Here is a 17,749-nt window from a genome sequence, read left to right as displayed (position 1 = left end):
TTAGTTTCGTCAGTATGTACTGTACTTCCTCGATTCACCGCCAGTTGGCCCAATTGAAGGAAGGTAATGTTGACTTCGGTGCTTGTGTTGACATGCGACTCATTGCTCTACAGTACTAGCATCAAGCACATCAGTACGTAGCATCAACAGGTCAGTGTTCATCACGAACGTGGTTATGCAGTCAGTGCAATGTTTACAAATGTGGAGTTGGCAGATGCCCATTTGATGTATGGATTAGCACGGGGCAATAGCCGTGGGGCGGTAAGTTTGTATCGAGACAGAGTTCCAGAATGAAGGTGTCCCGACAGGAAGACGTTCGAAGCAATTGATCGGCGTCTTAAGGAGCACGGAACATTCCAGCCTATGACTCGCGACTGGGGAAGACCTAGAACGACGAGGACACCTGCAATGGACGACGCAATTCTTCGTGCAGTTGACGATAACCCTAATGTCAGCTTCAGAGAAGTTGCTGCTGTACGAAGTACCGTTGACCACGTCACTGTATGGAGAGTGCTACGGGAGAACCAGTTGTTTCCGTACCCCCATGTACAGCACGTGCAGGCACTATCAGCAGCTGATTGGCCTCCACAGGTACACTTCTGCGAATGGTTCATCCAACAATGTGTCAATCCTCATTTCAGTGCAAATGTTCTCTTTACGGATGAGGCTTCATTCCAACGTGATCAAATTGTAAATTTTCACAATCAACATGTGTGGGCTGACGAGAATCCGCACGCAATTGTGCAATCACGTCATCGACACAGCTTTTCTGTGAACGTTTGGGCAGGCATTGTTGGTGATGTCTTGATTGGGCCAATGTTCTTCCAACTACGCTCAATGGAGCACGTTATCATGATTTTATACGGGATACTCTACCTGTGCTGCTACGATATGTGCCTTTACAAGTACGACACAACATGTTGTTCGTGCACGATGGAGCTCATGCACATTGCAGTCGAAGTGTTCGTACGCTTCTCAACAACAGATTCGGTGACTGATGGATTGGTAGAGGCGGACCAATTCCATGGCCTTCACGCTCTCCTGACCTCAACCCTCTTGACTTTCATTTATGGGGGCATTTTAAAGCTCTTGCCTACGCATCCCCGGACTGACCTCAACCCTCTTGACTTTCATTTATGGGGGCATTTGAAAGCTCTTGCCTACGCATCCCCGAACCCAAATGTAGAGACTCTTCGTGCTCGTATTGTGGACGGCTGTGATACAATACGACATTCTCCACGGCTGCATCAGCGCATCAGGGATTCCATGCGACGGAGGGTGGATGCATGTATCGTCGCTAACGGAGGACATTTTGAACATTTCCTGTAACAAAGTGTTTGAAGTCACGCTGGTACGTTCTGTTGCTGTGTTTTTCCATTCCATTATTAATGTGATTTGAAGAGAAGTAATAAAATGAGCTCTAACATGGAAAGTAAGCGTTTCCGGACACATGGCAACATAATATATTTTCTTTCTTTGCGTGTGAGGAATGTTTCCTGAAAGTTTGGCCGTACCTTTTTGTAACACCCTGTGTGTGACTGCTGAGTGACTTTGTGTTGCCATGAGGCCACAGGTATATTTTTTAATGTTTTACTGTCTTTTCATTATGAGCTAATGTTATCTTTTGCATACATTGGAATTCATATGTGTATTGTAATAATTTATATAAATGTAGATGTGTTGTTTATTTATAAATCAAAGTCCATCACAATGCTGCAGGACCAAATGTGTTCTTTATCGTACAGCGTGATATCAAAACTTGCACACAGGGGTATGTCAGAATGAATTTATGTAAAATCATCAATTTACGATTGCAACTACCACAGTGTATCTGCCAACTCTGCATTTGTAAACATTTCACTGACTGCAAAACCACGTTCGTGATGAACACTAACCTGTTGATGCTACGTACTGTAATCTTTGTAACCTTGTAGACCTGAAGATGGCAGCTTTGTCCTGCCGAAACTAGTAATTAAGTGCACCTATATCCGATCACGGCCCCAAAAACTTCATACCTGAAGCTTTCTTTTAGTATTAAATATCAATGTGTTTTCCATGAGCGGTGTCCTGTTGCTTGACGATTTCTTTCCTGTGAAGCTAATCCCAGGATACAATATACTGCTCATATAAAGACTCCTTAGAAATTCGAGGGAGGACGAGTCACTATCTCACTATTCTCTACATTCTAGCGTATTATTTAATGTTGATTTAACACCCAAGACATCGATTCTGTGAGACGACAGGAAGTTATCAGCACTAGGAGGCAAGGACGGGAGCATGTATATTGTTAATGCATGTGGGATCTTTATGATGGCTCTCTATCTAATAGTATTTTTCTGGAGTTGAGAACAAGGACGCAATTTGGTAATTTAATAGGAAATCTTACATTGGATGTTGGGGCTTGAAAGTCATGTATAGCTATTAGGGAAAGGAACATCTCGAAGCATTTACTGGCGACAGGATGCTAGGCCCAAGAATTTCTCGCACGGGTGTGCAGACAATGCGTTGAGTCGAAGAGCCAAAAAAGCAGCCTACCTGGACCTGCTAGGCGCCTCTTGCCACAGCAGGGGCAGGGGGGACGAGATAAATTTTGGTCACCCAGCCATTGCGTGATGGCAGTGTTGTAAACATCCTTTGTGAACAAGCATCGCAGCCATAAAAATTCGAGAGTTCCCCTGTTCGCTGTGGACTGGATGCTATCGAGGGAGTAGTCAGGTGGTGTTGTTCCTCGACCTGCTAGGGTTTTTGAGAAGCCTCAGGCCTTCAAAACAAATTTAGAAAGAATACAAAATTTATGGCGGCTCTGAAATGTTGGGAAACAAAAGCACTTCTCTTAGTTTAGCCGGGCCCCTGGCCAGACACACCGTAACGTCTGGCCAATCCAGGTAACGATCTCCATGATAAATGTGTTGTTCACTTTAGAGCTATACAGAAACTTAAAATAACATGCTGTCTAAAGTGGCCGTGGGAAAAGATGAGAAGCACAACAACTCCTTTCTCTGCGTGGGAATTTGCAAGTTAGGCATTGTCCGCTTCTCCTGAAAAGTGAAGAATATTGTTAACTTTGATTTTAATTCGGCGAAGAGTAGAGCAGATGAGTTCGAGGGGACACATAGAGCTTGTGGAGTTTTTGATGGGCATGGAACCCTTGTTCGAGGGAGTTGCAGGAATAATTTTGTGGAGTTTATCGAGATTTAATGGAGAGGGAGAGAGGAAAAACTTGGTCTTCCAATTCAGACTCCAGTCTGGAGTGGATTTCTGATTCAGACTCCAGTCTGGGGAATATTCTGGTCTTGACTTTTGTTATGAGTATGTTACACTTGGGACACTTGTCCTGATTGTGATTTTACACTAGTGTTGGTCTGGACTGAGGAGCCTGTGGTGAGTACTTAGCTATACCAACGGTTTAGACCTCAGTCTTCTTGGACGACTCGCTGTGCCAAGGGCAATATTATCAGTTCAAATGGCTCTAAGCACTGTGGGACTTAACATCTGAGGTCACCAGTCCCCTAGACTTAGAACTACCTAAACCTAACTAACCTAACCTAAGGACATCCATGCCCAAGTCAGGATTCCAACCTGAGAACCTTATCTGTGACAGGACTGACGCCTTCACGTCTGATCTCCTTGTGTGCACTGCATTGTAACTGAGTCAAATTGGTCCAGGGTATGACCGGCAAATGGGAGTGCCACATGCTGGAATCTGCAGAGATTTCAGGACTCCATTGGAGAGTAATTGCGATCTGTCTTACACATCACCAGCCATAACTTTGCATATTTCTTACCTGCGATAGGGAATTACAGGCCCCACACATCACTGCTCTCCAGACATGTGAACCATGACCGTCATCTGAGAAAGTGCTGCACATCGAGAAAAGGACCATTTTATTGCTGCTCCGGCTTGTTAGGGCAAACAACAGCACAATCTCGCCACTTGTTCTCAGTTGCACCAATGAAGATAACTTCTGTGTAGAATAAATCGATCAAAGTCTACATCTACATCTACATCTACATGACTACTCTGCAATTCACATTTAAGTGCTTCGCAGAGGGTTCATCGAACCACAATCATACTATCTCTCTACTATTCCACTCCCGAACAGCGAGCGGGAAAAACGAACACCTAAACCTTTCTGTTCGAGCTCTGATTTCTCTTATTTTATTTTGATGATCATTCCTACCTATGTAGGTTGGGCTCAACAAAATATTTTCGCATTCGGAAGAGAAAGTTGGTGACTGAAATTTCGTAAAAAGGTCTCACCGCGACGAAAAACGTCTATGCTGTAATGACTTCCATCCCAACTCGTGTATCATATCTGCCACACTCTCTCCCCTATAACGCGATAATACAAAACGAGCTGCCCTTCTTTGCACCCTCTCGATGTCCTCCGTCAATCCCACCTGGTAAGGATCCCACACCGCGCAGCAATATTCTAACAGAGGACGAACGAGTGTAGTGTAAGCTGTCTCTTTAGTGGACTTGTTGCATCTTCTAAGTGTCCTGCCTTTGAAACGCAACCTTTGGCTCGCCTTCCCGACAATATTATCTATGTGGTCCTTCCAACTGAAGTTGTTCGTAATTTTAACACCCAGGTACTTAGTTGAATTGACAGCCTTGAGAATTGTACTATTTATCGAGTAATCGAATTCCAACGGATTTCTTTTGGAACTCGTGTGGATCATCTCACACTTTTCGTTATTTAGCGTCAACTGCCACCTGACACACCATACAGCAATCTTTTCTAAATCGCTTTGCAGCTGCTACTGGTCTTCGGATGACCTTACTAGACGGTAAATTACAGCATCATCTGCGAACAACCTAAGAGAACTGCTCAGATTGTCACCCAGGTCATTTATATAGATCAGGAACAGTAGAGGTCCCAAGACGCTTCCCTGGGGAACACCTGATATCACTTCAGTTTTACTCGATGATTTGCCGTCTATTACTATGAACTGCGACCTTCCTGACAGGAAACCACGAATCCAGTCGCACAACTGAGACGATACCCCATAGCTCCGCAGCTTGATTAGAAGTCGCTTGTGAGGAACGGTGTCAAAAGCTTTCCGGAAATCTAGAAATATGGAATCAACTTGAGATCCCCTGTCGATAGCGGCCATTACTTCGTGCGAATAAAGAGCTAGCTGCGTTGCACAAGAGCGATGTTTTCTGAAGCCATGCTGATTACGTGTCAATAGATCGTTCCCTTCGAGGTGATTCATAATGTTTGAATACAGTATATGCTCCAAAACCCTACTGCAAACCGACGTCAATGATATAGGTCTGTAGTTAAATGGATTACTCCTACTACCCTTCTTGAACACTGGTGCGACCTGCGCAATTTTCCAATCTGTAGGTACAGATCTATCAGTGAGCGAGCGGTTGTATATGAGTGCTAAGTAGGGAGCTATAGTATCAGCGTAATCTGAAAGGAACCTAATCGGTATACAATCTGGACCTGAAGACTTGCCCGTATCAAGAGATTTGAGTTGCTTCGCAACCCCTAAGGTATCTACTTCTAAGAAACTCATGCTAGCAGATGTTCGTGTTTCAAATTCTGGAATATTCCATTCGTCTTCCCTGGTGAAGGAATTTCGGAAAACTGCGTTCAATAACTCCGCTTTAGCGGCACAGTCGTCGATAACAGTACCATCGGCACTGCGCAGCGAAGGTATTGACTGCGTCTTGCCGCTTGTGTACTTTACATACGACCAGAATTTCTTCGGATTTTCTACCAAATTTCGAGACAATGTTTCGTTGTGGAACCTATTAAAGGCATCTCGCATCGAAGTACGTGCCAAATTTCGCGCGTCTGTAAATTTTAGCCCATCATCAGGATTTCGCGTTCTTCTGAACTTCGCATGCTTTTTCCGTTGCCTCTGCAACAGCGTTCGGACCTTTTTTGTGTACCACGGGGGATCCGTTCCATCTCTTACCAATTTATGAGGTATGAATATCTCAATTGCTGTTGCTACTATATCTTTGAATTTGAGCCACATCTCGTCTACATTCGCATAGTCAGTTCGGAAGGAAAGGAAATTGTCTTTTAGGAAGGCTTCTAGTGGCACTTTATCCGCTTTTTTAAATAAAATTATTTTGCGTTTGTTTCTGATGGATTTGGAAGAAATGGTATTGAGCCTAGCTACAATGACCTTGTGATCACTAATCCCTGTATCAGTCATGATGCTCTCTATCAGCTCTGGATTGTTTGTGGCCAAGAGATCAAGTGTTTTTTCGCAACCATTTACAATTCGCGTGGGTTCGTGGACTAACTGCTCGAAATAATTTTCGGAGAATGCATTTAGGACAATCTCGGAAGACGTTTTCTGCCTACCACCGATTTTGAACAAGTATTTTTGCCAACATACCGAGGGTAGGTTGAAGTCCCCACCAACTATAACCGTATGAGTGGGGTATTTATTTGTTACGAGACTCAAACTTTCTCTGAACTGTTCCGCAACTGTATCATCGGAGTCTGGGGGTCGGTAGAAGGAGCCAATTATTAACTTAATTCGGCTGTTAAGTATAACCTCCACCCAGACCAATTCGCACGGAGTATCTACTTCGACTTCACTACAAGATAAACCACTACTGACAGACACCAACACTCCACCACCAATTCTGCCTAATCTATCTTTCCCGAAAACCGTCTGAGACTTCGTAAAAATTTCTGCAGAACTTATTTCAGGCTTTAGCCAGCTTTCTGTACCTATAACGATATCAGCTTCTGTGCTTTCTATTAGCGCTTGAAGCTCAGGGACTTTTCCAGCGCAACTACAACAGTTTACAACTATAATTCCGACTGTTCCTTGATCCAAGCACGTCCTGTAATTGCCAAGCACCCTTTGACATTGCAGCCCATCCCGCACTTTCCCGAGGCCTTCTAACCTAAAAAACCGCCCAGTCCACGCCACACAGCCTCCGCTACCCGTGTAGCCGCCAGCTGAGTGTAGTGAACTCCTGACCTATTCAGCGGAACCCGAAACCCCACCACCCTATGGCGCAAGTCAAGGAATCTGCAGCCAATACGGTCGCAAAACCGTCTGAGCCTCTGATTCAGACCCTCCACCCGGCTCTGCACCAAAGGTCCGCAGTCGGTTCTGTCAACGATGCTGCAGATGGTGAGCTCTGCCTTCATCTCGTAAGCAAGACCGGCAGCCTTCACCAAATCAGATAGCCGCTGGAATCCAGAGAGAATTTCCTCAGATCCAAAGCGACACACGTCATTAGTGCCGACATGTGCCACCACCTGCAGCTGGCTGCACCCTGTGCTCTTCATGGCATCCGGAAGGACCCTTTCCACATCAGGAATGACTCCTCCCGGAATGCACACGGAGTGCACACTGGATTTCTTCCCCTCCTTAGCCGCCGTATCCCTAAGGGGCCCCATTACGCGCCTAACATTGGAGCTCCCAACTACCAGTAAGCCCAACCTCTGCGATTGCCCGGACCTTGAAGGCTGAGAATGATCCTCTGAAACAGGGCAGGCAGCTGCATCTGGCTCAGCCAGAGACAGTGCCTGAAACCGGTTTGTCAGACGCACCGGGGAGGCTTTCTGGTCAGCTTCCGGGGACGCCTTTCGCTGCCTGCCACGCCTTGGAACGACCAAGTGTTAGATATTTCCGATTGCTTTATCCATATTTTGAGCCAGTTCAATCAGACAAACGTTAGTCTTTGCCAATTAGCCACCACCCAGGGGAGTGTTAATTGTTTGTAGCATATTTGTGTTGCCATCGGATCATGTTTTATTTGTGTCACTTTGCTTAAAATGTATGTTATTGTCCTATTTTGTAATCAATAAACTTGTGCCATAACTTTTGTAAAAGACCGATTCTGTGTTGATGTATTAATCACCCGTCAACAACTGACTAAAATAGTGACAGGGCTACCATTTCACTAATATTAATTCAGCGTTCGAGTGCACTGAGATTGTGATAAATGTGATAATCTCTAAGGCACCCTATCAGCAACAAACAGTCAAAGGGCATAACAATGAATTTAGCGGATGCATGGGCAGGCAGTCAAGTGGAAGATTTACTAATTAAAGTAACTGCTGCCAGGACGGTGATTATAATTAAAGTTAAGCTTCCAAAACGCTGTAGAAAGAACACCACTTGTCAGAATGACGTCAAATTGCTACGAAATATTATCAGAGAAGGGGGAAAACGTATGGCAGAAGAAAAAAACAGTGTAAAAATTGATCAATAGATGGCGCTGTATGTGTCAAAATATGTAAATGAAAACACCTGTCATGCGCACTACCCACTGAAGCTGGCATAAATAAGCTGGGTACACGGTTTTTCCTCCTTTCGCGTCTACGACGTTCGCCATGATTGTCTCAATCCAGTATCACGCTCTGTTTGTAAAGCTGCATTACAATGAATGATGACTGTACACACGTCGCTCTGCAGAAGTTCCAGAGACTGAAGGGTTTTTGGTCCGATGACTGCCGTCGGTCTGGAGAAAATAATTCGAAAAGACGGGTACTTTTGGTGTGCAACCTAGTAGAGGGAGGAAACGAATTGATTCGACGTCAGTGGAATCAGTGGCCACAGCAATGCAACATGTTTTCAGACACACAGAAATTAATAATCCGGTTTGATTTTGACTGGTGCTTTTTATGCGGTTTTTGGCCTCAAGACAATTAAAAACCGATTTTTCCCATCAGATGTTATATGACCTTGCCATGGTGGGTGGGCTTACATAACTAACAGTATCACACCTGTTCACCCATGCACACTGAGTGGTACAGTTTGTTTAGCATCAAGTGTACATATTAGCCATCGTTGTATGATTCAGTTGTCATTTGTAGACGACCGCTATTAAATTATGATGCTTACGGCGCTATCTATTGTTACATTTTGTAACTATTTATTTTTCATCTGCCATACGTTTTGCCCTTTTTCCGATAATATTTTGTTGCAATTTCACGTTATGGTGTTATTTCTAAAGCGGTTTGAAAGTTTAACTTTGTTATAATCACGCTTTAAATTAAAATTTACATCTATTTTGTTTCTTTATGTTGTTAAATTTTTGTATGATGTACTTGTTTTTGCTATTAAGTAATTTTGTAATTTCACATGAGAAATATATAAATTTTCAGAGGCAGACCATATGGACCGACGACTTGTCATTCTTTGTCCTCTTAGGACTGATTATATGGGAGGAACTTACAAAAATATAGAAGATACTTATTTGGGTGTACGCAAGACATGAGAAAGTTAATGTTTTGTGACTTAATTGGATAAAAATGAAGGCTTTCACATTTATAATAAGAGTATTAAATATATTACGTTAATTCATTACAAGAATGGTAACAATCTCTCATATTACAATATTTTCAGAAGCCATGAACATTATACAAGATCCGTTAATATTTCTATCAGTGTACAATTATACAAAATACCACATTTGCAAAATCTGAAAGACAAATATTCACTTTTAATTCGTAACATTTAATTTAGTAACAGTGGTTTTTGGATGTGCACAACTGCAGCTCCATGGTGAAACGCTAGCGATCAGCCATTATCGACACTGTGAATGATTCCATTAGTATCGTCAGTGACCACTATACTGAACGCTGCTTCCTGCCATCGATGCAGTACATCTACTGGAATCTCAAGATCTTAGATCGCGACGCATTACTTTCCCTGAAAAGAAAGGTTGAGGTGGTTCATAAAACATGGAGAACTTGGGTATAATTGTTCTCACAGTTGGCAGCTAATTATTGGGGTAATCTCTGTAAATGAGTATGAGTAGATAGGAAATTAGTGGTAAGGTCTTATGGGGCCAAACTACTTAGGTCATCGGTCCTTAAGCCTACATACTAATCTAACTTAAATTAACTTATGCTATGGACAACACACGCACCCATGCCCGAGGGAGCACTCTAACCTCCGACGAGGGGTGCCGCACTGACTGTGACAAGGCGCCCCAGACCCTCGGCTACCCCGCGTGGCTGAGTAGTTAGATCCCATTATTTCAAACCGGTGGATCGTTTCTCACATGGTTCACTTGGAAACCATATATCATTGCTTCCAGTTGTTTCATCAAAGAAACAGTCAAATTACTGAGTAAACTGTCATTTGGATCAACAATACCCTGGGTACAACACTCTGACGTTTGTGTGATTACCAATTATTCGAATTTCAAATGATTGTGTAAACTGTCATTTGGATCAACAATACCCTGGGTACAACACTCTGCCGTTTGTGTGTCTACCAATGATTCGAATTTCAAATGATTGTGGACTTTGGCTGACCTTACCCTTGTGTTTTATACACGTTTTGACTGCGCACTGGACACTGTTTCTTTATAATACTATAATGTATTGCTAGCATTTTCGTACCTAGTTACAGTATGTGCGCTCCATTGTATAACATATTATCGGTGAACTTTTCACATTTTTTTGCATAAAATATCAAGCAATCAACAAAATCCTCCGTTTCTTCGCCAGGGAAGTAACGGACTGCCACAGAGAAGACACACATCCACAGATGTTCTCCCTATGACCAGAGATCACGCCAGTGCCAGCGATGATGCAATCACGCCAGTGTCAGCGTTGGTGCACTGCTGCAACTTTATTGTTCTCATAACGATGTAAACACTGGAGAACATTTTCCTAAAGGTTCACTGTATAAACCACTCAATTTTACTTATTGATGAGACTGTAAACTTCAGCTATATTAAATTCGTTAATGCACGAGCTCGTGTCTCGTTTATGACTGAATACCGTTCATAAGAAGTGTGTTTCAGAATCAAATCCGTGTGTGATGTACTTATATCTTGAGCGCGCACAGGGTACGTAAGCAAGCGGCCTGTCAGCAGCTAAGGATGTTCAGACAATCAGCATTGGAAAACCTCAACTTGACTGCTGTAGACACACTAGCAATGGCTGTTTTAGTTGTAAGGGCAAAATAACACTGAAAATCTGAGAGTGAAAACAAACTGAATGAACCAGTAGTCACACAAAATCCAAATACATCAGATGGGAAATTTGACGCTGAAATTAAAGGCAAAATGCGTAATCAACACAGCCAACGTTTCCAAAGTTATAGTAGTGTACAAGTGAACAAATTTGGTATTTCTCCAAAGATTAGTAATAGCCACATAAAAATTACTGCATGCAAGGTGTAAATGAAGGGCCTACATCAAGTGGTATCTAAAAATGTTGCAGTGTCTACCATACAGACAGTTGTTTAGCTGGAAGGTGCAGAAAACTGATAATTAATTTAATAACCTAATTAGGCGTTGATTACACAAACACACGCAACGCTATGTGTTACAGTCAAATGAATTAAGATGTAGCCTTGGTTTCTGAGATTTGAATGTGTAGTAATTGCTTAGTTAACTTAACAAGATATGACATTAATTAATGTAACTATGGATCAGTGGAATGTGACAGCTCCGTTTCGTAGACACTACTGGAAAAATGATGATTTTACATGTACACTAAACACTATTATTAGAAAGGGTCTTTTTAGGATATGAAAATTTGCAAATGGAAATTTATTTTCCAAGCAACAGCATGTCTGCAGCATTAACAATTTTATAAAAATGTTCAAATTTTGTTTCAGAATCTTTGTGTCTTTATTCAGGAATACTGAAAACGTTGAAAAGAATTCTTATTGCAATCTGTTACCCTTTACTTTCTCGTGCAGAATATTTTTGGACTTTAATTTTAAAATTACTAGCAGTTTTTCGAGGACGAGAGCATTCGTGCAGATACAGTGAATTTGGAACATTATGGGACAGTGTTAAATGATTTTTTGAAGCCTGAATTGCGAAACGTTCCTGTTTATAACCAAAGAACATGGGTTCATCAAGACAGGGCCATAGCATACACGTCTAATGTTTCTATACTGCGAGTTCATGAAATTTTCCCTGGCAAATTGATCTCCAGGAGTGGGCAGATTGGCTTCCGCACAGTCCAGATTTGACCCCCTTGGTTGTTTTCTTATGGGGCTATGTCCAACCTAAAGCACATGTCAGTAATCCGACCTTTCTGGAGGAAAAAGAAAATACCCGTAGCGAAGTGGCAGCCATCCCAGTGTGTATATGTGGAGCCGTCATGCAAAATTTTGCTCATCGTTTGAATGAGTGATGGACTGCGTTTAAATGACATTATTTTTAAGTAGTACATCCCTAAACTGTATATTTCAATAATAAATAAAGATTTGTCGACAGACTTTAACGTCTATTTTATTTTGACACATCAAATGTAAACCTTCTTTAGAGACGCCTTGACATTTATCCTAATCTGAGATAAGGCTGTCATTGCCTTCATAGAAAATGTTTGCTGTTACCTACGGAACCATGACTGTTCCCAGCTCAGCACTTCTTCGTCCATAGTAAATTGATGACCACGAATGTCTTTCTTTTGGGACTGTTGTCGCAAAACCACACCCTCTGTGAATGGTGTCACGTTGGCGGAAAACTCAAAACAATTCGAAGAAAATTAAAAAATCCAAAATCGCGGAATAAGCCCAGCTGTGCTTCGTAACACCTATGCCTCCCCCGCCCTCCAAGCAGAGAATAATCTTTAAGACACCATTAAAATGAAACAGCCGGTCATAATGTCACCATTTCGACTGATCAAAAGTATCTCAAAGCTCTGAAATGTTTTTGTTTTGCCATGTTCAAAAGTATTTATCGAAAAAATTAGGTTTTGGTTGTTTCTTGCATTTTATCCAAACACTGAACTTTTTTCGTTCATGTTCTAAAGCAGTCATTAAAACGAAAAAAAGTAAAAACTGTTATTCCCACATCTAAATTCATCACGAACTCGTCGCTAAAACCGGTATCAAACTGAGCCAGACACTGTAGTAGCCTCATGGTAGGGTATGAGCTTTGTTTTGCTGTTCATAACATTTGGCATCTTCTGCTATGAGAACAAAGACGCACTTGGGACAGCATACTGAACAGTAGCAATAAACATTTGTATAGATAAGATATGACGGTCACTATACTTTCATTGTAGCGATGCCATGATAAGTTATTAATTTTACCTTGCAGTATAAAATGTTTGCCATCTTCTGCTGATAATGCTAAATCATGTTGTAACACATACTGCACGCATCTCTCCCTCCTCCTCCATCTCTTTCTCCATCTCCTCCTCCTCCTCTTTGTCCCTCTGTCTCTCTCTCTCCACCTCATCCCCCATCTGTCCATATCCTCCTCCCCATTCTCTCTCTCTCTCTCTCTCTCTCTCTCTCTCTCTCTATCTATCTATCTCCTTCTCCTCCTCCCTCTCTTTGTACATCTCATTTTGAACATATCCTCCTCTCCCTCCCTCTGTCCATGTCAACCCACTCTTCTTATCCATCGCCTGCTCCCTCTCTTTCTTTTGCGCCACTACCCCTCTACACCTTCCCCAAACTCTTGTATTCTCCCTCCTCCTCCTTACCATTTCCTCCAGCCCCTCTCTCTGTCCATACCTTCCTCTCCTCTACGTTCATCTCCTAATCTCCCATTCTATTTCCCTATCTCCCCCCCCCCCCCCCCCACATGCTCCTGCTCCATCTCTACATTGCCTCCTGTTCCTTCTCTCTATCTCCTCCTGACTCCCTGTCCTCTCTCCCTATCCACCTCCTACTCCCCACCTTTTCTTATTCACCACCTCCACCCCCCTCCCCACCTTTTCTTATTCACCACCTCCACCCCCACTTTACCTATTCATCTCCTTCTGCCCTTCTCGCCCTATCAATCTGTTCCTCTACCATGTCCCTGCTCCTACCCTCCTTCCTCTCTGCCCTTCACTTTGAACCCTCTCTAACCATCTCCTCCTCCCCCTCTCTCTGACCATACTCTCAAACTTCGCTCAGCCACACCCATTTGCATGTGCCATTTTGTACATTTGCTCATCACTGTGTGGCAACATTTTTAGCCGTTATCTCCGCATTCGTTTCTTTTCATGTTTTAAGGGTGCTGATAACCTCGCCATTGAGCGTTCCTACCCAAAACAGTCACACACACACACACACACACACACACACACACACACACACACACACACATACACATACGTGTGTAGCTCCTGTAAAACAAAACAGATCGATAAAGCAGGCTGATACTTCTCCAACAAAGCAGACTGCTGTGCAGGACAGTACACAAGCCACAGGCTGAAAATACACGTTTTTGACTCTATTACCACTCCTAGTGGAGCTAGGAGGGTATGCAGCCCGCAGTGCTGTTATTTGTGTAGTTTGCTGTTTGTGTGGAAAATTTGGATGAAATCGATACAGGGTTTGGAGAGGAGATCCTGGACATACATATACAGACTCTTCTCCACTGACGAGGGCATCGGAAGAGTTTGCCAAGAGCTCGGAATGTTATCCAAATGAATGAGGTAAGTTCACTGACGATATCTTATACACGAAACCTGCAGCGCTCCACTGAGAGCTCCCGCGTGAGTCCTGGAATTCTCACTCGTTTTGCTGCTGCTGCTGCTGCTCCAGCAGGTCGTAGAAGATGGCGGCGGGGTCCGGCTGGAGTTCCCCCACGGCGAGCCGCTCCGCAAACCACTGGCCGGCCTCCTCCAGCTGCCGCACCTTGCCCGCGAACGCCGCGGCGCTGCTGTTGCTTCTGCGGCCGCTGCTGCCGGCCTCGTCACGACTGTACTGCAAGAGACAAGTCAAAAGCCTAGCACTCCACACTAACTGATTAACTGGCACTGACGAGCCGAGACGTTATGAGCGCTGCTGTTCCTGTCATATCCCTGCATACTGACCACTCCTCCTGCGACACCATGCAAAAGCGGTGCAGAGACATATGGGTAATCTGTCTGGGGACCATACGGGGCACAAAAGGGCAAATCCGCTAACACAAGCGACTTTGATAAGGGGCAGATTATTATGCGCTGCTGGCAGGGAACGAACATCCATGAAACGGCGATGCTGGTCGGTTGGTTGCGCGCCACTGTCGTGAGCGTCTATGGAAAGTGCTTCATGGACAGTGAAATAGGAGACAAGGTGTTGGGAGTAGATTAGATTAGATTAGATTAATACCTGTTCCATAGATCATGAATACGACAATACGACACTTCGTAATGATGTGGAACGTGTCAGGCTAATAAAAGATGTCTGTACAAGAAATTACATTACACAAAATATTGCATGACACTAATGATTAAGTTTTTTTTTACTTAGTTTATATCTAAAAATTCAGCCAATGAGTAGAAGGAGTTGTCATCTAGAAATTCTTTTAATTTATTTTTAAATGTTAGTTGGCTATCTGTCAGGCTTTTGATGCTGTTTGGTAGGTGCCCAAAGACTTTTCTGGCAGCATAATTTACCCCTTTCTGTGCCAAAGTCAGATTTAACCCTACATAGTGAAGATCATCCTTTCTCCTGGTGTTATAGGTATGCACACTGCTATTACTTTTGAATTGGGTTGGATTATTATCAACAAATTTCATAAGGGAATATATATACTGTGAGGTTACTGTGAGGATCCCTAGATCCCTAAATAGATGTCTGCAGGATGACCGTGGGTGGGCTCCAGCAATTATTCTGATTACACGTTTTTGTGCAATGAATACTTTTCTACTCAACGATGAATTACCCCAGAATATGATGCCATACGAAAGCAGTGAATGAAAGTAGGCATAGTAAGCTAATTTACTGAGATTCTTATCACCAAAATTTGCAATAACCCTAATAGCATACGTAGCTGAACTCAGACGTTTCAGCAGACCATCAATGTGTTGCTTCCAGTTTAACCTCTCATCAATGGACACACCTAAAAATTTTGAAAATTCTACCTTAGCTACAGACTTCTGTTCAAATTCTATATTTATTACTGGAGTTGTGCCATTTACTGTACGGAACTGTATATACTGTGTTTTATCAAAATTTAAAGAGAGTCCGTTTGCTGAGAACCACTTAATAATTTTGTGAAAAACATCATTTACAATTACATCACTTACTTCTTGGTTTTTGGATGTTATTACTATACTTGTATCATCAGCAAAAAGAACTAACTTTGCATCTTCATCAATGTGGAATGGTAAGTCATTAATGTATATCAAGAACAGTAAAGGACCTAAGACCGAACCCTGTGGGACCCCGTGCTTGATAGCACCCCAGTTTGAGGAATCAGCTGTTGTATTAACATTACATGAACCACTTATTTCAACTTTCTGCATTCTTCCAGTTAAGTATGAATTAAACCATTTGTGCACTGCCCAACTCAAACCATAATGATTTAGCTTATCTAAAAGAATTCCATGATTTACACAATCAAAGGCCTTTGAGAGTTCACAAAAAATACCAATGGGTGATGTCCGGTTATTCAGAGCATTTAATATTTGATCAGTGAAAGCATATATAGCATTTTCTGTTGAAACACAGAAGGTGGATGTCGCAAGCTTGCTCACCCTTCGAAACAGGACAGGTGGCAAGCTATGAAGGTCTGACGAGAGAGTATAATGCTGGGTTCAGATAAAAGTGTTTCGCTGTACACCATTCATTGCGCGTTGTTGAAGATATGGCTACACAGTAGACAACCTACAAGTATTCACTTGTTGACACAATAACATCGTGAACCACGATTGCATTGGACACATGCTAGTCGAGACTGGACCATGCATCAATGGAAGTTATCGCCTGGGCGGCTGACGCGCTTTTCTTATTACACCAGATGATGGTCCTCTCCAGACACTCCACCATATAGGCGAATGGCTGCCTGAAACATGCACCGCGTCACGGATGCAAGCCAGTGGCTGTACTATAAAGCTGTGGGGGACATCCACTTGGGCACCCGTGGGATCTGATTTAGTAATCGAAGGCACCATCTCCGAGAACATTAGTGCAGAACGCCTGCCCGCTTGATGTCTCCACTGATGAAGATGGACTATTCCTGCAAAATAACTATCCGTGACACAACGCCAGAGTCACGCTAAGATGGTTTGTGCAGCGTACTAGTGAACTCACGTTGATGCTTTCGCCACCATATTCGATAGATATGAACCCGAAAATTTTGGAAATTTGTGGTAAGTTCCTATGGGACCAAACTGCTGCGGCATCTTGTCACGGTCTGCCCCCCCCCCCCCCCCCCCCCCCCGAGGTTCGAGTCCGTCCTCGGAGTGTGTGTGTATTGTTGTCCAAAGCGTAAGTTAGATTAAGTAGCGTGTAAGCTTAGGGACCAATGAGCTAAACAGTTTGGTCCCGTAAGATCTTACCACAAATTAACAATTTTTTTTTTACAACGAACTGCTGCGGTCTTCGGTACCTAGGCTTACACACTACTTAATGTAACTTAAACTTACGCTAAGGATAATACACACACTCATGCCCGAGGGAGGACTCGAACCTCCGACGTGGGAGCCGCGCGAACCGTGGCAAGCCACTCAAGACCGCGCGGCTACCCAGCGCAGCCGTGAACCCGACTGAAAATGAAACTTCCTGACAGATCAAAACTGTGTGCCGGACCGAGACTCCAATTCGCGACCTTTGCCTTTCGCGAGCAAGCGCTGTACCAGAAGAGCTTCTGTGAACTTTGGAAGGTAGGAAACGAGGTACTGCTATAATTGAAGCTGTGAGGACGGGTCATGAGTCGTGCATGGGTAGCTCAGTTGGTAGAGCACTTGTCTACGACAGGCAAAGGTCCCGAGTTCGAGTCCGGTCCGGCACACAGTTTTAATCTGTCAGGATGTTTCATATCTATGCACACTCCGCTGCAGAGTGAAAATCTCGTTCCCACTGAAAATATTCGGGACACTATTGGGCGCCACCTTCACTCCCAACGACTACT

General features: G+C 43.3%; 1 protein-coding gene across 3 annotated transcripts in view; it reads right to left on the bottom strand.

The window, feature by feature from the left end:
- Nucleotides 1–9,263: 9,263 nt before the first annotated feature.
- LOC126336376 (caskin-2-like) overlaps nt 9,264–17,749 on the bottom strand; it is a 186,281-nt gene continuing 177,795 nt past the window's right edge. The window contains exons 5-6 of one of the 3 annotated variants that reach the window (XM_049999989.1): nt 14,426–14,616; nt 9,264–9,648 (exon numbers count right to left, since the gene is read on the bottom strand). In XM_049999989.1, the coding sequence (XP_049855946.1) occupies nt 9,606–9,648; nt 14,426–14,616 (234 nt within the window). In that variant the 3' untranslated portion in view covers nt 9,264–9,605. The remainder of the gene's footprint in view (nt 9,649–14,425; nt 14,617–17,749) is intronic. The other 2 variants (XM_049999987.1, XM_049999990.1) reach the window with 2 other exon arrangements.

Source organism: Schistocerca gregaria, chromosome 2 (assembly GCF_023897955.1).
Source record: "Schistocerca gregaria isolate iqSchGreg1 chromosome 2, iqSchGreg1.2, whole genome shotgun sequence".
Taxonomy (NCBI): Eukaryota; Metazoa; Arthropoda; class Insecta; order Orthoptera; family Acrididae; genus Schistocerca; species Schistocerca gregaria.
The sequence above is the reverse complement of the archived record's forward strand: the minus strand, read 5'-3'. Positions and strand labels throughout refer to the sequence as shown.